Source organism: Phoca vitulina, unplaced genomic scaffold (assembly GCF_004348235.1).
Source record: "Phoca vitulina isolate PV1807 unplaced genomic scaffold, GSC_HSeal_1.0 scaffold16, whole genome shotgun sequence".
In the NCBI taxonomy this organism is placed as follows: Eukaryota; Metazoa; Chordata; class Mammalia; order Carnivora; family Phocidae; genus Phoca; species Phoca vitulina.
In genome coordinates, this window is record NW_022589719.1 from 13,522,354 (window position 1) to 13,543,613 (window position 21,260).

Below are 21,260 nucleotides of genomic sequence, written 5' to 3' on the forward strand. Positions count from 1 at the left end.
TGGAAAAACAACCCCATTTGATTCTGCACTACTCGCGCAGGAAAATAGATAGATTGTTCTCTTACTCTCTCTTCTAACTGCAGCCTGTAGACCAGCCGTGTGTATTTTGGACTCTTTCCCATCCTACCATGATTTCCTGTCTAAGTCTGGGTCCCATGGTAACTGCAGCAATCTGGCATCCCGGCCCCACATGCGGTGACTGGCCACGTGAGGGATGCCAAGCGGGTATCTTCTTCCATAACAAACACATCCCTCTTCTGGGTCTGTGGCAGGGCTAGTCTCTTGCTCATAAACTCTTACTAATAAAGTCTTCAGTTTATAAATGGATCTCCCCACCCCGCCTGTCTCACCCACCTTGCCGGGAAGTGAGCGTCTCCTGCAGAATCACAGGGCCTGTGTATTCCACATTCCATTCATTGCCCAGGGTAGAGAGGCTATAACATTGCTGGGGGGGGGGGGGGGACAATTATCAATGGTCTTGCCACCAGCAAAGGCATCAAGCGGTTCAGTAGAACCAAAATCTCCTTTATGGGGTGGATGGAAGTGATCTTTGGAAATGTGTTTCGTGAGAGTCCCAAGGATACCCAGATGGGGGCTGCGTGTTGCAGACGTCTGAGTGTTAACCTCTATCTACCTTTCTCCACGCAAATGACACCAGCTCTAGGCCTGTGATAACCCTGCACCCCCAATCTGGATCAGGGGCTGTGGTCTTCCAAGCACAGCATCTAGCAGACTGTGTGACAAATGCCTGTTTAATTCCTGCTCCCTGACTGGAAGTTTCTTCCTGAAGGGCAGGGCCTGGAACTTTGCACCTGTATTTTGCCACAAGGCTTGATGTCCTGTAAGTGTACGTACGATGTCTGGTGGGCAGACCTAGCCCTGGACCTCAACACAAACTCACGGAATCTGCCTTCATGGCCCCCCTTTGCCCTCTGTTCGTTCGCTGCCACCCACCATTCACACGGTTCTACCTCCTCCTTCATGAAGACCTATCCTCGGGAAAGGACAGGATAAAAACCATTCGGGCCAAGGTCACATGGAATCATACATCATGAAGACAGAATGTACCCCCCTGCCCAAACTCAGGGTATTAGTGCCTCCCCTTGACCCAAGGAATTGAATTATAATCCTAGAATTTTAGGCAAACACAGAAGATGATTTTGCTTTTTGTTTTTGAGGAACTGAAAGAGATGGCTCCTCCCACTGCTTCTGAAACCTCACAGTGACCACAACTCCTGGCATTTCAGCACAAGCAGCATCCAAGGAACCCCCACTCAGGGGAGTCAGTCAGCAATGCCTCTGTTGATTTTGCTAATAGAACAAACAGACCCTCTTTGGAAAAAAAAAAAAAATAGGCAAAAGCTGCAGAACTCTGCTTTCCTGCCCATTTCCCCTGCCTTATTAAGAAGAACTGGTTTCAGTAAGAAACCCTGTAAACCACAGATGGAACCATCTCAGAAGGGTGCTCAGAGGGCCGCAGGGAAGGGCGTGCGGGGCACAGGAAGCAGGCCTTGCGGCGAGGGCAGAGGGGGAGACACAGGCAAAGACTCTGAAGTCCACCACGGCAACAGTCAACAGTAAACAGCTTCACCTGATGACGTGTTAACTGCTTTACACATATTTTACTAATGACTTTACACGTGGTATCTCATTTGATTCTCTTAACCCTACAACACAAGTACTACAATTTTGCTTTCAAAAAAAAAAAAAACGGGGATCAGAAAGGTTTGATAATGTTCCCACCCCTAGAAGTTCCAAAACAGGCAAAATGAATGGATGGTGACAAAAGTCAGGGTAATGGCTACTTGGGGGCAGGTGGGGGGTGGGTATAGACGGGGAAGGACCATGAGGGCACGTCCTCATGGGAGTATTTTAGATCTTGAACTTCACCTGGGTCGATTATACAGCTGAATGTCTGGGTAAAATTTCATCAAGCTGAACAGAATTTAGGAATCCGCACTTAATGCCCTTCAATTTAAAATAAGGAAAAATGAATAATACTTGTGCCTCAAAATGACACAGTGAAGATCCTGAAATTGAACCTAGGTGTCCCTAATTCCAAAACCTATACTCTTCTCTCCTCTCCTTCAAATTCAGAGGGTGGCAGGACATGAGGATTATTTAGACCCAGATGCCACGGACCTAGAGGCACAGGACTGGGGTGTCTCCAATGCCCTCCACGCTTCCCCTTTCTGTTAAGGGAAGGAACCACAGGTAAAGAAAAGCCATAGGCAAAGGTCATGATGCTTGATGGTGGCAGTGAAAGCAGAGAGGTCTAAGATCATACCAAGACAAACACCATCGGATCCAACCCAAACATTGCCTTCCCTTGTAAAGAAAATCTCCTGGCGAACATGAATGCTCCTAAAGTGATTCTAATGAAAGCCTTTATATCTGGCACAGCTAGGACAAAAAACAGCCCTGTCTTTGTTCAACTGTGTTAGACACACACGGGCGCTGATGCCCAAGACCTGCAACAAACCTAAAGAGCAAGGCAACAGAGATATCCCTACTGTTCCACACTCCTCACATGGAAGCCACTGGGGCTAGAGGTGGGAAGGCGTGGTGCTCAGGGCATTTTGCACAGACGACAGGCCATCTCAGAGGGTAGTCGTGGTGGCCTAGGGTGTGGTCCAGGTGGTTCAGGGGATAATGACAGTTACCGCCTACTGAGAACCCACTAAGTTCTTAACTTTGGATGCACAAATTGGATGTATCGTATTCCCCGGTTCATGACCATGTGTATTTAGTTGTAATAATGTGAACTCACCTCCAAAACAAAGCTAGAGCCTTGACAACCCTCGACATGGCAGCCACCGGGGCCTCCCTCCCTGCACAGGACACAAACACCGTCAGTGTTCACCACCCCCACGCTCAGGAGAGTGTTTATACGGGGTTAAATGTGCCCAGGAGGAGCCCCTCCGATACTTTTTCACTTAAAAACTTTGTTTCTAACTTTACAAACATTGTATCATGCCACATGTAATCTTTTGAGGCTGATTTTTATATTCGCCTATTACATTGCTACCGGTCATTCAACTCCTATTTTTCTTCCCAATTCATTCATTGCCAGCTAAGCCCATGCTTTGTTTGCGTTTTTGCTTTTCACTTTTATGACACCACAAGGCAGGTGATGCTGTCATCCTCATTTTATAGATTAAAAAACAAAACAAACAGGCTCTGGGGCTTTCCCAACCTCACATAAAACAAAAAAACCCCAGCTTAGTGGGGATTAAACCCAGATTTGTCTCTAAAGCCTTTGATCTTTTCCACTGTAATACTGAGGATGTGCTCACACAGGAGTGCGTGCCCTCATCAGACTGGGAAGGGTCACCAAGGACGCCCACCCCCAACAGTCACCGTTGTCCTCATGATCATCATCCTAATGGTTAACATACCCGACATTTACGTGCCAGGTACTATTTCAAGCATTTTAGAAAGTGTAATTCACTTACTCCCTGCAACTACCATAAGGGGTGGGTTAGTATTCTCTCCATTTTACAGGCAAACTGAGGCACTGAGATAGGAAGAAATTGGAAGCAGCGGATCCAGGCTTTCAACCCAGGTGGTCCGCTGCATGTCTGCCCCCTCAGTCACAAAGCTATCTGCCTCGCAGGCTGCAGAGAGGGACAATCATTTGAGTACCAGTGATGAACAGGGATAGTGGCCGTGTGGAGTTTGCACCCCGGGCAGTAACGGCTCCACTCCCAGATCCAGATTTGTTTATTTATTGAGGAAGGCGCTGACTCTAGGCCTGGGTCCCAGGAGAAGAGCTGCATGCAGGGGCTGGGCAGGGAAGGAGGAAGGGCGAGGAGGAAGAAGAGAAAAAGCAGACTAAAACACAGACAGGCTCAGTGACGACTGGCATAGTTTACTGGTGGCTGGTCTCGGTCAGGGGCTGGGTCTGCAGACGGAAAGAACCAGGCTCTGAAAGCCAGGGCTGGAGGGCCACAGGGCAGTGCTGTGAGGAAAGATGGCATGGCAGATCCTTCTGGAAAATCTCATATTCTATTTAGAATATAGAATTATTTGACCCACTCCCAATAGCCTAAGGATTGTGATTAAAATTCCAGCCAGCTTCCAGCAATGGAAGCCGTGGGCTTTGAAGGCTGGTAACTCTGATGTCAAACTCCACCCCTGCCACCTGCTGTGTGCGTGCGGGACCTTGGCCAATTCACAAATCTGAATTACCTGAGGGGCCTTTAGAAAATATACATGTTCTGGCCTCACTTTTCCAGGGTTTTACTTATTATGTCCAAGGTGGGGCCCAGAATATGAATTTTGAAAATGCCTCAAGATGTTTCAGCCCCCAGCCAGGCCTGGAAATGACTGATGTAAGAACTGCCTACATTTTAGGAGGGCAGAGGAGATGTGTGGGCTCACGCTACAGGTACACGGACAGACACACACACCCCCACTGGGATCTTTTGACATTTGAGGGGCCCCACCGACAATGGAGAAGACCCTGGCACAGATAACTAGCAAAGCAACTATTTGCCAAGAAGGATCCGAGTTACCGATTAACCACGAGTGATTTGTCAATTCCAGGGAAGCCACACAAAGGACAAGGGTTTGGTCAGCCTGGAAGGGCTCACGGGGGGCCCAGGTTACACAAATAACATCAAGATAATGCAATATCCTGGCCCCATGTCTTTCCTTTCTGCTCTTAGAAGCGTTTACTTGAAAGTGGGGTCTCCCTCAGTAGAACCATCTGTAGAAGGAAAGTAGGGATAGCACCACCCTCGGCGGCATTTGGATTGCCCTCATTGAAATCCATCTCTTGTAACAACTGTGGTGAAAATTATTCGATTCCCTACATATGGTTCCAAGTTATTTGGATTTCATTACAAGTGGCAGATTTAGCACATTCTGTATGTGGGCAAACGAGTGGCAACTGCATAACTATATGGGCATTTCTCACCACAGATTAATCCTATAGAACAAACCCAGCTCTGATTACACTCTTGGACGGGGCAGTGCTGGTCACCCAGCCCAAACCAGCAGGACGGAAGCAGGCTGGTGGTTACCACGTGAGGACCCGACATGACCACTGCACAGAGGCGCGCTCTTTACCCCCACCATCCTCCAGAAAGAAGAAAGAGAGGAGGAAGAAAAAAGACCATGTGGAGGCCCAAGATACACAAACTTAAACCTAGCCATTCACTGGGAGACCTGACACCCTCTGGGTCACTTCTTCTAACCAGACAGATGATACATCCTCGAGTAGAAAACGCGAGCGCCACAGGAAGTGAAAGCACGCCGCATGCCATTGCCCAGAGGCGGTGACCGCCAGGATGGCCGGTGGCACGCGCCTCGTGGCAGCTGTGCTAGGCACTAGGCTGGGGGCTTGGTTCGGCGTTGTCCCATTTAATCCTCAGAAAAACATACACAACTTTGTAGCATGTGTGTGTTCTTGCTATGCGTCGAGCATTCTGTTTCACACCTATTTCTTCATTTTGTTTAATCCTTACAAAACCCCAAGGTATCTTTAACCCACCCTTTGTCGGCCCTTGTCAGTACAAGGGCACCGCTTCAGAGAGGCTAAGTGACTTGCCCTAGGCCACACAGCTTGGAAACGGTAAAACCTGACCTCGTGTCAAGGGTCCAGAGGTTAGAGCCACAAGAATCAATGGCCTTCATCTCTACTTCCATGAATCTTCTTGTTTCTGCAAACAGAGGGCTTTAGAGAGGCCGGAGACTAGTTCAGATTTTGAGGCCTGTGAAAACCCAGAGAGCTGGCCCCAAGTGACCCACCGATGACCCACTCTAATGGCCACGCGTCCCACAGAATTGTCTGCGATGATGCAGGGGCCTCTATCTGCCTCGTCCAATACGGTGGCCACCAGCCTTATGTGACGAGTGGTCACTACAAACGGGCCTCGCGTGCCTGAGGAAGTGACTTTTTTTTTAATCTCATTGAATGTTTACTGAATTTCCATTTAAATAGCCTCACATGGTTCGTGGCTGTGTATAGAACAGAGCGACACCTCTCCCCCACAGCCCAGGCCTCCTGGGCACCACACAGCGAAGGTTGTAAGAATACTCCCGCTTCCAGGGCAGGCCTTAGTGCAAATGAATAAAATAAAATAAATTCTTCTCGCCCCAGAGCAAACACCATCACTATGATCTGGGAACTTTTGCAGCTGGAAGAGAGAAATGACTGTTTCCAAAACAAACGGCCTCGCCTCATTTTTTTCCTTTTAAAAGAAAAAATTAAATGTGTAGCCCCCTGCCCCCATTAAACTACTCAAGAGAGGTTGTCACTTTTTTCTGGGGACAAACTCCTTTGGTTTACAGTGACATAAGGGCTAAAATATGGTCGAAAGGAAAAGCCAGAAGAATAAACAAGAAGAGGCCCAGCACTCTCTAAGGTGTCATAAATCAAGAGGAAATAGACTCAGGGAGCTAAAAGCTTCCTAACATTCTTCCTCTTGAACTATTTTAAGCAACCCACACATACAATCTCTCAGAGGTTATTTCATTCACAGCAACAGATGAGAAGCAATGAGCTTGGCAGGAGATCTCTTCAAACATGCAGAGAAACAAACACCTCCAACCACAGCCCTCAGGCCTGTCCGATCGGCCACCCCACCAAGCAAGGCCACTATTTTAAGGCACCTACATGACTCTTGTTCAGAAGCAGCGAGGGATGCTCTGGCCTTGCTTCAGTTCCTCTCACCCTCTTGGACCAACCTGTCGCTTTCTCCGCTCAGGAAATCACTAAATGTGCTTCTTCGCCCCCAGGCCGCTCTTGAGGAGAGAAGCAGCAGGGCCGATGGGGACTCTGGAGCCCGACAGACCTGGGTTTGCATCCTGCTGTGTCATTTACTAGCTATGCCCCTTGGACTTCTCTGAGCCTCATTTTCATCCGCTGTGAAAGGCGGGGTAAGAAGACTTAACACACTGGGTGATTTTAAGAATGACATGGTAGGATACAGGTGAAGTGCATGGCCTAGGGCCTGGTACTTGGGAAAAGCTCCACACATGGTAGGTATGTGCTGGGGGTCTGAGTTGAGAATTCAGTCTCTTGGCTTCTCTGGCTAGGAAGGGAACACAGCGTGGCAGAGAGTAGAGAAGCTGGTGGAAGGCTGCCTGGGTTTGATTACAGTCTCTACTTCTTATTAGCTGCATGACCTTGGGCTAGTGACTTAACCTCTCTGAGACTCCGTTTCCTCCGCTCAAAGATGGAATAAAACAGTACCCACCTCATTTACTAATGGAATAAATAACTTTGTTATATCCTACCACTACCATTCTAGATCGAACTCGGCCCTTTCCATGCAACCCTAACAATTCAAGCTTCTCTTGGGTGTTCTCTGGTGATCCTTCCAGATGAGCGAGCCAAAGCAGTGAAGTGAAGGAAAGTCACCATCCTGGGTGGGGCAGAAATGAGCACTCCAGAACAATGATTCTTTTACCACCAATAATAGCTAATGTCTGAGTGCTCTCAGAGCACCAGACTTCCCAAGAATGCTACCCACACGGTCTGGGCCCCACTCCAGGCCATTTACATCAGAATTCCTGGAGGTGGGGCCTTAAGACACACACATACACAGGTGTGTGTGTGTGCGTGCGCCCTTAAAGCTCTCCAAGTGATTCTAATGTGAATCCAGGGTCAAGAGCCACTGAAACAACCTTGAGACAGGAACCATGATAAATACCCATTAAACAGGAGAGGAAAACTGAGGCTCAGAGACCAGGTAACTAGCTGGCAGTCAGGCGGTGGTGACTCATGTTCCGTGTCTCGGCCACCCTGTGTTGGATGGCCCTCCTGAGGAGAAGGGGCCACACCATCTAACAGGCACCCAGACACTCCCACAGGGCCTTTCTCAGACTGCTCCGGAGTCCCCTTCACCTTCTCAAAGCACCCAAGAAGGTTCTCTCTTGGGCTAAATTCCTGACCCAGATTTGACCTCCACAAACCCAAAACGGCCTGAAATGGAGCCTCACTTTCCAAGGACCAAGGGATACATGCACAAAGTCAGAGCAATCCACAGAACAACTGGACCTAATTAAACAGATCTCATGTTAATGACGGGGAAACAGATTTGACGATCTTCATTAAAGGCAGCTGGCTGCCCGTGAAGAAGCTAGAAAGCAAACTTTAGGGGCTCTTAAGGCCATCAACCACGGAATTAGAAGACTGAAAATAAATCTCTCCTGCCTGAGGCCCTATCTGACCCTGCTGGACGGTGCCCACTAGCAGGTCAGACAAAGGAGCACAATGTTTCAATCCATCATATGATTAAGGGCATTCAAGGAGATCTGGAGGCCAACCTCCTTCTTGAGATCTCTATACAGAAGTGTGGGACAAGCAACCAAACTCACACGCAGACCTGTGGCTCAATCCGGCTTCTTCCACACACGGCTGTTCCCATTCTGAGCAATGGCTACTCCCGTCTTTCAAGTGCTCAGACCATCAACCTTGGTGTCATCCTGATTGCTCTCTCACGCCTCACACATCCAAGCTGTTGACATATCCCCTTGGCTCTAATTTCAAAACACGCCCATACCCTCCCCGCTGACTCCCAATCCAAGCCACCATCCTGTCTCACCTGGATTACTGTGAAAGCCTCCCAGCGGCCATGCTGCTTCTGTTCCATCCTTGATGCTATGTCCCCTTTCCAACCTAGCAGAGGGGCTGATCTTGTTAAAGTACAAATCAGATCATGTCATTTCTGTGCGTCAGTCCCTCCAGTGGCTCCCTGCAGACTCTGAATTAGCAGTCGAAGTGCCACCCAATGGCCTACAAGGCCCGACCCGACTCACCCCCCCTCCACTGGCTCTCCAACCGCATCTCCTCCGGCACTCTGCTCCCCAGCACTCGCCCCAGCCCAGCCACACTGGTTTCCCGGAGCCCACCAGGCACTTGCTGTTTCCCCTGCCCAGATCCTTCTGCTCCAGCCTGGCTGGCCTCGCTATGATTCTCCCAGCATGCCTTATTCTTCCTCCTTATCCCCCAGGCCTGCTCCCTCCCATCCCCCTGGGCCTCTTTCACCAGACCTGGAAGAGTGCCAAGCGCACAGTAAGCCCTCAGTAAATATTTGTTGGATGAACAAGTAGATGTACCCTAACCTCAACTCTTGGCCTCTCCGATGCTCCCAACCCCTGCGACCCACCACCTTTCTCCTCAAAGCCCGACATGGTAGAAGGCACACAGGTCTCTCCTAGAATACTTTGTACAAGCACCCACTAGACAGGTAAGGTTCACCATGATGCCTTTTCAGAGGCAGCTCTACCATGGAGCGTGCTCACCTGCTACTGAGTTGGGTCCCAGCATCATTCTGGCCTGCCCTGCCTATCCCGGCAGGATTATATCCAGAAGAACAGCTGCAAGTAACTTGCTTCCAAAGTGTGTGCTCGTGTACAACTTGATCTACCCAGCTGAGAGGAGTGAAAGAAGCAGCACGAGGCCCCTGGTTTTCACAGAAGCAACTTTTGGGGCTGTCCTGTCTCCTTCTTGAGAATAGTTTATTCATTTTCAACTTGGGGATTCTTCTGGTGGATGGGCTGGTGGGGAAGAGGGTGATAAGCCACCCCATTGGCAGCGCCTCTCAAGGTGAGCTTCCCAAGCCCTGGTCAAACTCTGTGGTTGCAGGGTAAACTAGGGGTCAGAACCCATGCACCTAGGACTGCTGAGCTCCATGTCCTAGTGCTTGGAGTTGCTGGAAGCCTGTCATCCCCACTTCCTCTTACTTTCCCTCCTCTTTGAAAAACCGGCCCTGCCAACTGCAACAAACAGCATTTAAAAATATCTTGCTGGATTATACAGCCCTGCTTTCTAAATTCCTCACAATGCCTGTCTCTGTCCCACATAGTATGAAGACGGGTGTAGCGTATTTAATTTTTTTTTTCTAGCTGCTCCCCTGCTATAAATACCCAAGTCTGGGTAGGCGGGCCTCAAACACCGGCTGCATGAAGTCACCTCGGAGGGAGCGGATCCCACCACAGTGCCGGCCCGCCAGGGTCTGGACACAGCTGTTGAGCACTGAAGTGCTGGGTCGGCCAGGAGGAGACAGAACTTATCCCTCCGATATGGGGGGGCGGGGTGAAATGTCTAATACAGTAATTGCAGTTAATCCCAATATGGAAAAAGATGGTGTTTAGTCCTACTACCCAGCCAGGTCTTCAGAGAGCATGTCCAGCTCCATCCCGGGCTGTTTCTTTCCCAAGGATACTAATCACAGGGCTTGACCTTAGGAAAATGATTTCACAGTGTCCTTGTGGGGTCTAGAAACATTATCAGAGACAGAAGGGCCCTTGGAGAATCTAGCCCAACCTCTTCACACCACAGATAAAGCAACAGAGAGCCAAGAAGACAGAGTGATTCACTCCGGGTCACGGAGGGGCCATGCTCCAACACAGAATTTTCTGGATCCAAACCCTCTGCTCTCTGAACTGGATTGTCCTAGATGCTTGTGCACATATAGTTGCTTGGTGTGTGAGCTTCAGCTTGTGTTTATTAACAACTCTCCTCACAGAAAATGCTGATTTTCACATTTTAAAAGATACAGACTAAAAAAAATTTTTTTTCATTTTTAACAAAAACTTGGTCTCAGTTTCAGGGATGATTTTTATGCACTAAAAGTTTGTTTTGCCCTCTTTGAGGTCTAATTTAATCTCTCCCCACCCTAATCTTGTCTATCTGGTACTTCCAAGTTTAGTTCCCCTATTTAATTTTCCCATGATGGACCTGAACCCACCCCCCCTCTCCTCAACTCACTTCTGGAAAAAAATGGACCCCAAATCATTAACCACAAAAGACTATAAGATAAATAAATATATGTGTATATATATATATTTCATTCATGAGCTCTTTTTCAAATGACAAGAAAATTCCTTCATTGGGGTCAGGAAAAGCACAGCAGTTATTAGCTAGGCCATTGATGATCTATCACATTTTATTATTGTCAGTGGAATTCAGCTGGACCCCAGGGAGTCCAATCCAGATGGCGTGGAGCGACAGAGTGGTTCCACCAGATCAAACATTTAACAAGACTGAAATCTTTATTATCATTGCTCTGGAAATACCTTCACCAAGAATTGGAAGGTGACTAAACCTCTCTGAGAACTGACCTACTACTTTCCAAAGTGATCAACGCTAAACTGGAAATTGAACACATCAAGTCAGATACTCATTACCGAAGAAAATATCTTACCCTGCTTTATGTCCCTCTCCACCTCCAGATTTGAGAACCCTGCCTTGGCAAGAGTCAATCCGACAGCCTCATTTAACGAGTCCGTCAGCCCTGACCTTTATTTGGTACTGTGATTGCTCTCGCCTGAAATGCTCCGTTCAGGGCCCTGGGAAGAAATGCTGAGTTTGAAGCCAAGTTGAATGGGAGAAGCAAGGTGGATGGAAGCCTTGTTCTTCATGCCCTCTCAGCCCAGGTCTGCTCGCTCAGTCTTCTCTCATTCCTTGTACCGCTAGGACAACGGACGGGGGGCACTGCTGAGGCCAAGCTTCCAATCAACAAGAGGGGTAACGGGAGGTCTGGGGCTGTGGCTAAGATGCGCTCGGGGAGCAGACACACTCGATTTCTGAATTATAAAAATGAGTATTGGAAAGCTCTCTTCCTGTACTCTGGCAGGCTTCTTAACATCTGGATAAAAGATGTGGGAAAGTTGTCCCTTTTCGCTGTGTTATCTACCCTGCTCTCCCCGTCCTGCATCTGAACCTTCTGGCCTTCGGCTTCCAGGTCTCTGCGCACATCATTCCCTCCTCTGGAAGTCTCTGTGCTCCCCGCACCGCCTCCCCTCCCCTGTCACGGCCCTGCCCGCCCCAATCCCACTGGCCCTGATGCCACATCCTCATAAAGCAGCCCTGCCTCCCAGCCAGCCAGGCCTCCTCTCTCCCCTTGGAGCTCTCTCGTCACCAAGAGCTTCCAGGTCCCCATCTATAGGGCAGACATGACATCCACCTCACAGGAGGGCTTGGGAGCAGAAATGAAACAGCTGATGGAAAGCAATCAGCGCCGTCCTTGCCGACTGAAGCCAGCGACCCCGGACTGCCTTGTAAGGATCCGGGCGTGTGCTCTGCTTTCCCTCCTAGACCCTCCGCTCCCTGACAGGTGAGATCAACTCTTGCCCTCCTCCAGCTTGTCTCCATTGCCTCGTCCGCAGCTGGCTCTCAGTAAGCAGCCGATTAATGAGGCCGGCGTGGCATTTCTCGGCTTCCTCGGGCCGTGCTCCTTCAGCTTCTCCTCCCAGTTCGGCATGTGGCTCCAAACATGTCGCCAAAGCTGCAAAACCATTTAGGCCTTTTTTTTTTTTTTTAAAACAAGCAAGAAGACCACAAACTATGTTTACATGACAAGCCAGCAAAACACAAAACACCTGCTGTCCCGTGGCTCAGGACTTGGCAGCTGCAACAAGCGGGGTCCAATATCCACAGTGGAGTTGCTCCCTGGGGCCCGGAACCTTGCGTGCACACTGCCATGGTCCTCGGCACAGGGGGCGGACAGGAGCTCGGGGAGAGGGGTCTGATCTCGCTGCCCCCTGCCCGCCGGCTTCATCTTGGGGTCAGTTGGGCCACAGCTGAGCAGGGTGCGAGGGTGCTTTTTCCAGATTCCATAACTTCCTTCTACCTATTAGTCACCAAGGAAAGCCTTGTGACTCATCCTCATCACCCTGGGATTTGGGTCACAATCCTCCCCTGCCCTAGAGACTCCCACTATGACAAAAAGCAAACATGACAGGCACATTCAACACAAGTCTGCAAAAATACAGCAATAATTAGAATCAATATTTTATGTGCCAGAGTACAAAGTTCCTTACGGAGGCTTTTAGTTACTCTTTTCAGTCCTATTACAGAGCAGCGTTTCTCAATCAGTGGTGATTTTGCCCCCCAAGGGACATCTGGTAACGTGTAGACACGCTTTTACTGGCCACGGCTGGCAGCAGAGGGGCCAGAACAGAGGGCAGGCAGGGTCTAGCGTCTAGTGGGTAGAGGCCCGGATGCTACTAAGCATCCCACAATGCACAGGACCGCCCCCACAACAAAAACTACCCAGTCCAACCTGTCAACAGTGACAAGGTTTGAGAAATCCTGTTATAGAGAAGGAAACTGAGGCACACAGCCCTCAAGTAAGGGTGCCAGGAAGGACACCCAGACAGTCCAACCCCGAGCTCTGCTCTTCACGCTGAACCCAGCACCTCGGCCATCCCGGGAGCCCCCACTCCGCACCGAGTGCAGCGCCCCACGCAGAAGAACCAGCCCCTCATTTTACTGTAGCTCAACGGAGACCTGGAGCAACTTTCCCGGAGGCCAAGCAATTTGGGCCCCAACCCAGACTTCAAAGCCAAAGCATTTCTGTGCTTGCTACGTGGGCTTCTTCTCTCCCCAGGCTCCCAGCACTGACATTTCGCCCCGTGAGGACTACGCCGTAGCAGACTCTGAAGAATTCCTAAAGGCTTTTTTGCCAACTCCAGAGTCAGTGAGTTGAGCTCCCAGAGACCAGTGGCCTAAACACAGGCTCCCTTGGGGTGCATTGCCTACTGCGTTTCCTCCTTTCCTGAACTGACTCACCCTCCATAAGAGTTTGGCAGTGGAGGCCGCAGCTTTTCCATTCAGCTGGGCTCACTGCTCACCAAGCAGCTGACACATGCAAGGCCCTCCCTGGGCAGGAGAGCTCCCTGCCCCCTCAGGAGCAGCAATCTTGGCTCCTTAGGATCGATGGCACCTGCCCAGCATGCTCGGGGACAGCTGGGAGGCTGCAGTTAAGCACAGTAACCGGGCCTCCTTTGGGGGCAGACCCGTGCCTGGATCTTAATGCCCGGTTTTCACCATTGGTTATGAAGATTCACTGGCCTAATGCATTTAGGGTGCCCGGACACAGCAAGCCGCCAACAAACAAAATCTATAATAAATACTGCTGTCGCTAAGAGTTTGGTGGGGAGGGTCACATACTGACCAGTTCCCCACACCTTTATTTCTGTAACTTCACAGAAAAAGCACAGGCCTAAGGCTTGAGCAATCCGGGGCTCTGTCCTGGCATGGCTGTGACCTCACTGTGAATTCTGGGAAAGGGCGTCCTGTTCCATGGATTTTTATGGGGACCCGGTAAGGTCACGGATGAAAAATGTTTAAGGTGCTGCAGAGTGTGGAAGTGTGGAGACAGGCCAAAGCGCCCACCCCCTGTCCTGTCTGGCAAAGGCCAGATACAGACAGTGGGGCGGATAAAGACCACTGGGGTGCTTAGGAGAAGGGGGGAAGGGGGAAGGGAGGGTCCACCTCTCATGGAGACCTGGGGATTAGAAGCAAGGTATCTCTGGCTTGTTTTGGAACTTCAGTGTTGCTTGTGCATCCCAGGAGTGTCTTGGCAGTCGATTGCCTTAGTTCCTTCTCAGACTGGAGGCAGGGGCTGGAACCTTTTCTGAGCAACAGTCATCAACCGAGATCACCCTCTGGGGCAGCTCTGTGGGCAAGGGAGGCGTGGGGTTGCTATTCTTAGGGGAACTTGCTGCCTCCATCTCTCAACTCAATCCTCCCGTTGATTTATCTGCTGCCTATTAACTTCTGCTTTGACACCTCCACTTTGGGTACTGTACCCTGAAGGGAGCCCCTATTTACCTTTGAAATACAAATGAAACCCCTCCATTTACATTTACTCATCACACCTGGCCTTGGGAACCCTTCAAGAAATTAGAGTATCATAGGCTGAATGATGTCCCTAAGGCTTGGGAACCCCCAAAATGCTGCCTCTGCTCATCAAGCACTTGAAACTCTCTACCATGGTGTAAAAGGGGGAAGGTTCTTCCATAGTGTCAAAGGATTTCAAATCAACTTTCTGGAATTAAACATCTGTGTGGTGGAATCATTTATTTGCCTGATGAGTATGTATGGAGCACCTACTACGCACCAGGTGCCATGTGGGGCATCGGGGGAGACAATGAGCTCACAGTTGGGTGCGAGGGACAGACCCAAGCAAGAAACGATAGGCGCATATGCTCCGGGTGCTGCGGAAACGTGGAGGAGGGGCGGCTTTTCCAGTCGGGGCGGGGGTGGGGGTGTGTGTGGAGGAGTCAGGTAAAGCCTTCTGGAAAAAGCAGAACAACTCCACCTTGTTCCTCCAACTACTTGAGGCTGGGTGCAAGGCCCTCCCTGGGCAGGAGAGCTCCCTGCCAACAGTGACAAGGTTTGAGAAATCCTGTTATAGAGAAGGAAACTGAGGCACACAGCCCTCAAGTAAGGGTGCCAGGAAGGATTTCTCAGGCATTCAGGGGAAAAAAAAAATAAGTTTTCATTTCCAAAGCTTGCTTTCAGTTTTACCAGCTCCCTTGACTTCAATAAAATAGTCCAAGAGAAGCTGCCCTCCTCCCTCAGACTACCCAGGTGTGGAAACTGATTAAATAGCAACTAGCGGCTCAATTAACCCTTGCCCCCTTCGTTGATGATCTCAGGGAAATCTCCTTATAACCTCCTTGCTGTGTCCTACAGAACAGCACATTCCCCGCTGAAGATGCAGCCCTTGTATTTCTTGGCCATAAATGAGATTGTTGGGTCTTGCCTCAGATGATAAATAACTGAATAATTCAGAAAAGTCCCCAGTCACTATATTTTGCCTAGAGATTCTTCGATAGCAGTGGTATCGATACTATTACTAGTGACATGCCTGAGAGGTCCTCCTTGGCTGTCATTTAGATTAGCTCTAGTCACACTATCCCATTACCTTGTCTTTTTTTTTTAATAACATTTACTACTAAGGGTAAATCCCTATTTGTCACTGGTTTATAAGCTTCATGAGAGGCAGACCCTCCCCTCCCCCTCTCCACTTAATCTATAGCCCCTTTAACAGCGATGGGCACAGGGTCAGTGTTCAGTAAATATTTGTTGAATGAACTACCATTTACTGAGCATTTACTATGTGCTAAGATCTTTAGACCTACAATCTCACCCAATCCTTATGATCTCATACCAACCTCATGAGTTAGGTGCTGTTATTACCCCCCATTTTACAGATGACAATGGTTAAGAAATATGCCCCGGGTCACTCTTATAAACAGCAGAGGTGAGCTCCAAACCCTGTGACTCCAGAGTTTGCACTCCTTACCTCTGATGGGGCTACTCTTGTGCACTTCCTGGTGACTGATTTGGAGTAAGAATATTCTCAGCAAAATCCTCTCATTTCACATGCAGTCTTGGAACTGAAGAGGATTTCTCAAATGCTTTGAACACTCGTGAAAGCTTCGTAAGACAAACAGCCAAGAAGAAACCCAGGAGTGAGTCTCGGTATCAAACTCACACACAGGGATAAGAAAGAGCGGGCAGAGAGGAGGGGGGCAGTGAACCAGAGAAGTTTCTATTTTCTGCCAGCTCCGTGCTTATAAATAGCACCCTATTAGAGTGGTTTCTCTACCTCCCATAAGGAAGCCACGGAGATATCATCCCTTAATGACACTACCCTGGGAACACGGACCTCAATACCAAATGAGCAAGTGACAGAGAACTCCTGCCGCTCTATGAAGCTGAGATCATGTTGTATAAACACTACAGAACTTTTGTCATCCATCTTGGGCTGAGCAAAACCACATTTGCCCAGCACTCTGAGTAATGGCCAGGAGTAGATGGATTAGGGCTCTTAAATTCCTGGTTGGAAGACATTAAAAGTTTAAGAGCCCTATATAGCTGAGTCAAATGCATGTGCCCATGCTGTATAATTAGCAGGCACAACAACAATAAAGATATAATTGAAAGGGAAGACCAGCAGGGCAAGAATGCGAACCGGCACCCTCCTCCCGGGTGTAGCCCCTTCTCCCTTGGTCTTCAGCTGCGTAAACGGTAACCTTGCCGGCGCTGGGCTTCAGTGTGGCAAAGGTTTGGATCTCCATTCCTTCCCTGAGCAATTTCTGTTTCCCTCTGAAGTCAGCTTTCAGGCATAAGTAATTCACTGCTCCTCTACTAAACATTCATTTCACTTTGTCTAAACAGACTTCTTAAATCAGCCTAGTTATTGTTTACGGAGGCCACCAGCAGGATCTCATGTATAAAAAATGAGCATCCATGATCCTAAGTGGAAGCGAATGGTCACCTTGCCTGCAAGAGACTTCCCAGGAGACCAGGGAAGGCACAGAGGGAGACGCTTGCTCTGGACATCCAGGGAACTTTGCTGTCTGTCACGTGGAGTCCTGCTGTCTTGACTATCATGGCTTGAGAAGGATTGTTTGGAGTAGGGGAGGAGGGTCAGTGATGGGGTCAAAAACTCATCCTGTAAAGAAAATCCCAAGGAGTGATGGCCCTAGATAAGAAACGGCGCTTTGGGATAAGCCCTTTAGTGGAGGACACCCGTGTTCTAGCAATTTCTGGCTACTTTGCATTTTCATGGGACCCTGGAGAAGCAGCTGTTCTTTCTAGCTTCAATTTGCAGTTGGAAAAACTGAGAAGTTCTTCTACCTGCTGGGCGCCAGCTGTGCATGAAGGGCATTTTTGGTTCTGTTTGGCACCCCTTGTTCCATTTTTGTTCTAGTCTGGTTTATAGGCTCGGGGCCTCCGTCTTTTCTGCTAAGGAGCTTTCCTTCTTTGAGCTCAGTCTGGGCCTCCCCCTCAGCCCAAAGTACAGGACTCTCCCCTGGGCTATGATGGTGGGTGGAAATCCCCCTGCCCTCCACTTCCTCTCCTGGAGCTCATGTTCCCGGTGTTGATACCACAAACTCAGAAGGCAAAGCACAATTATCAGCTGTGACATCATCAACACAGATTCTGGGCTGACCTCAACTCTGACCTAAGAGGAGGAAAATTAAAAGGCAAATGCTCTTCCATTCCAGGCATCTCCTTTGGTGGTGCCAGAATTAAAACTCAAACCAAGGAAGGGCTAAGCAAAGCCATGCTGCTACATACAAACTATCTCCAAAATGAGGCCTTAGGTGTCAGATGCCCTCCTTGGAAACTGGACTCCTAAGAATGAAGCTGTGTCCTCTCCTCTGATGGCTAAAAGCTTGAACTCTGCAGCCTGCCCAGGCTCAAAGTTCAGGTTTGTCACTTAATATCTGTGTAATCTTGGGTAAATTCCTTAACTGCTGTGTACCTTGGTTTCCCCATCAGTATAATGAGGATCATACTAGAGAGTACCTACCTAATAGAGTTGCTAGGATTTCTTGAGTTAACGTATAAAGTGCTAAGAATAGTGACTGCCATCATGTTAAGTGCTCACTTTACATTTTAGCTATTTTGATGTTAAACCACGTTTAAATTTGACTCCCTTTATCCCCTTTCAGCACCCACCCGGCCTCTTCCATGGACTACTTGTTTACCACCAAGGGCTGTCCCCAAAATGGCCTTCCAATCAGATTGCAAGGATGTCTAGCCATAGTACCATTCTAAATAATTTATGGTTTGCTGACTTCTGAAATTGGAGTCTGGTAGGCAGCTTGCTGTTAAATGTATGTCACACCCTAACCTTACCAGGGAGAAGGTCAAGTGCTTCCCTCCACCCTTTGCACTGAAGCCTTGTCATCCCTCAGAGAAATGCAACTACCCAGTGTGGTTCCTTTCTCAGACTCCACATCATGCAGCTGCCCATCCCCCACACCTCTTCCCCATAACCAAGTTTACTGGGTCATCATTTCTTTTAGGAAAGCCCATAAGGTTGTGCATTTAATACAACACTAAGCACAGACAGTTAAGAAGCCACCACTACTTCTCCGCCTTCCAGGAGGAGGCCTGAAGTGCATCCTTCAGGCCTGCAAAGCCCAAGGCAGCTGCTCCTGATCCTGGGCTTCCCGCTCCCTTCCTCCCGTCCCACTTATCCAATAGGCTCAGGTCTTAGAGTTTGGACCCTCTGGCTGCTGCTATTGGGCTGAAGAGATCCAGGGTCAGAGCCACAGTCCACCTGCTCTGCTGCTGGGGAAAGACCCCTAGAGATCCAGTCAAGCAAGGCAAAGAGCGGCAGGGCAGGCAGCTTTGCGGCAAGGAAGGTTCAGGAATGGCTTGGTCAAGAGCCTCAATCAGTGAACAGCACCCAGACAGTGACAACAGCGCGAGGAACAGTATGTAGTACATCAACCTCAGCTTTATCCTCCGAAAGCCAGTCACCCCAAGAACTATCTTTGCGAAGAGCCATTCGATGGACTCCAACCACAGAACAAACGTTTTCTCCCAGGTCCTGGCACACCCACCAGCTTCAACCTAGGAAATTCACCCCGTGGGTAGCCCAGGGCGGGAATTCTCTGCCATCCGTCCACGGCCGAGGCCCGCACACTTACCATTGGCGTTCTTGCCGCAGATGAGATGTTCATAGGGCTGCAGGACGCCCCAGAGCTCGGCGTCGTTGTTGATGACCATCTCCAGGGCCTCGGCGGACACCTCCCCGCCCCCGGCCCCTCCACCATCGGGGCTCTGGCTGGCCAGCACCCTGGCCCGGATCTCCTCCACCAGGTTCTCCATGCAGGCCGTGAGCGAGATGGCCGCGTACTCGTGGATGCGCACGGAGATGCGGGTGTCCACCATCCAACGGAAGAAGCGGCCCACCGAGAAGGTGAGGCCACAGCGCGCCGACTTGCCGCGGCGCAGCCCGTCGCCGGCGCTCATGCTGTACAGGGACAGCGCCTTGACCGCGGCCAGCGCGCAGCTCTCGGCCAGCGCCCAGCTGTGCACCAGGCGCACGGCGCTCTGCACCTCGAAGCGGGTGCACTTGGCGTGCAGCACGCTCAGGCGCTGCGCCTCGCGGGCCACGCGGATGAGCGCCCTGCGGAGCAGCCCGGCCAGGCGCCGCACCGCCTCGGCGGAGAACAGGGGCAGCCGCCGGCCGCCGGCGCCTTTGCGAAGCACCCGGGCCACGTCTCCCTCCGTCCAGGGGAACTCCTCCAGCTCCGGGAGGCGCGGGCAGCGCGAGAAGAGGTCGGCCACTTCGGGGTCCTCGGGCAGCACCGTGTTCACCGTGTCCCAGCTGTTGTGGCGGCTGTTCATGGAGCCGGAGTAGCACCACCAGGCCGCCCCGCGGTGCTGCTGCGCCGAGGAGTTGAGCGCCTGCGAGTTGGACTTGGAGGACGAGAGGCTGAGGGAGCGGCACGAGTCCCCGGCCCCATACCCGGAGTCCAAGGTCAAGTCCTCCAGCGTCTTCAGAGTGGAGCTGTAGGTCCCGGCCATGGGGAGCCTGCCGGCGGCGGCCTCGCCGAGCGAGGGGCGCTCACAACTCCATGCTCCCTTCCCCAAGCGGGCAGGAACAGGCTCTAGGCTCTCCGGGGCGCCCTCCTTCCTCTCGGCGGCCACATCGCCCGCCCGGAGGCCGCGGGAAGGTGGGCGAGATTCTCGGCGGCCGGGGCTCCACGCGCCCCGCGTCCGACACGAAGCTGTCACTGGAACGGCCCCCGCCGCTCCTCCTCGGCGCTCCCCCTTGGCCCACCTCAGCCTCCCGCCAGCAGAGCGTCTGTCCGCAGAGAAGGAATCCCGGGAGAACAGGGCGGCGGCAGAAGGAGGAGGCGGCTCGCGGCGCCGCGCGAGTCCGGGACCAGCCGGCGAGAAAGCGCTCGGCAAACTTCTGCGCGGCGCCGGCGGCCGGCACAGCTGGGTACCCCGCCGCCGCCGCCGGCATGCAAATAACCCGAGGCGGCTCACCAATCATCGGCCGCGACGGGCAGGGGCTGCACCAATGATCTCCTCGAGGGGCGGTCACTATGCAGATTTCACGGGGCTGCGGGTGAAACCCCGCGGCGACGGGGGCGGGGCTGGAGGCCGAGGGTCGGGTGAAGCGGCTGGGATGAAGGTGGAGGAGGGGGAGGAGAGCCCGCGAGCCACCGGGCGCGCCGGGAAGTGCGAGCCGACATCGGGAAAGGAGGGGTCGAAGCTTTAGGCTCGGGAGCTGACGATTTAAAGAAAAATTTAAAGGAAAAAGCCACTGTGCCCTAATCCCCTGCCCGCCGTCCAGGCTTTGGGCGTTCGCAGCCTCTTTTCAAGCCCTCTGCAGCCAAGCACCGAGGCTGACTTGTCGAGTGTGGGTCCGGGGGGCGGGGGGCAACAGGCGACTGGGGGAGGGGGGGCACAAGCCAGGCACCGCACCTCTCTCCCGGACTTTCTGGCAGGCCCTTCCCGTTTCCTGAGATGAAACTCCACTTGTGTTTAGAGGGAGGAGGGACATCCCTTCTTGCTTCTCCCGAATACGTCTGGTTTTCTTTACGTTGCTCTCCTAGGTTCCAGTCGAAGCAGATCTGATGAATAGACGGGCTCCAGGAGGTCTGTGGTCCCCCTCCCTCCCCACCACGGGAAATTACGAAGTTTTCTGAGTATTAACTCTGGGGAGAGGGTCCTAACTTTTATCAGATTCTCA

At 51.1% G+C, this 21,260-nt stretch overlaps 1 protein-coding gene across 1 annotated transcript in view; it reads right to left on the reverse strand.

Moving 5' to 3' along the window:
- Positions 1-20,083, reverse strand: part of ABTB2 (ankyrin repeat and BTB domain containing 2) — a 169,613-nt gene extending 149,530 nt beyond the window's left edge. The window contains exon 1 of the mRNA XM_032413893.1: positions 19,201-20,083. Within this exon, the coding sequence (XP_032269784.1) occupies positions 19,201-20,083 (883 nt within the window). The remainder of the gene's footprint in view (positions 1-19,200) is intronic.
- Positions 20,084-21,260: the final 1,177 nt, after the last annotated feature.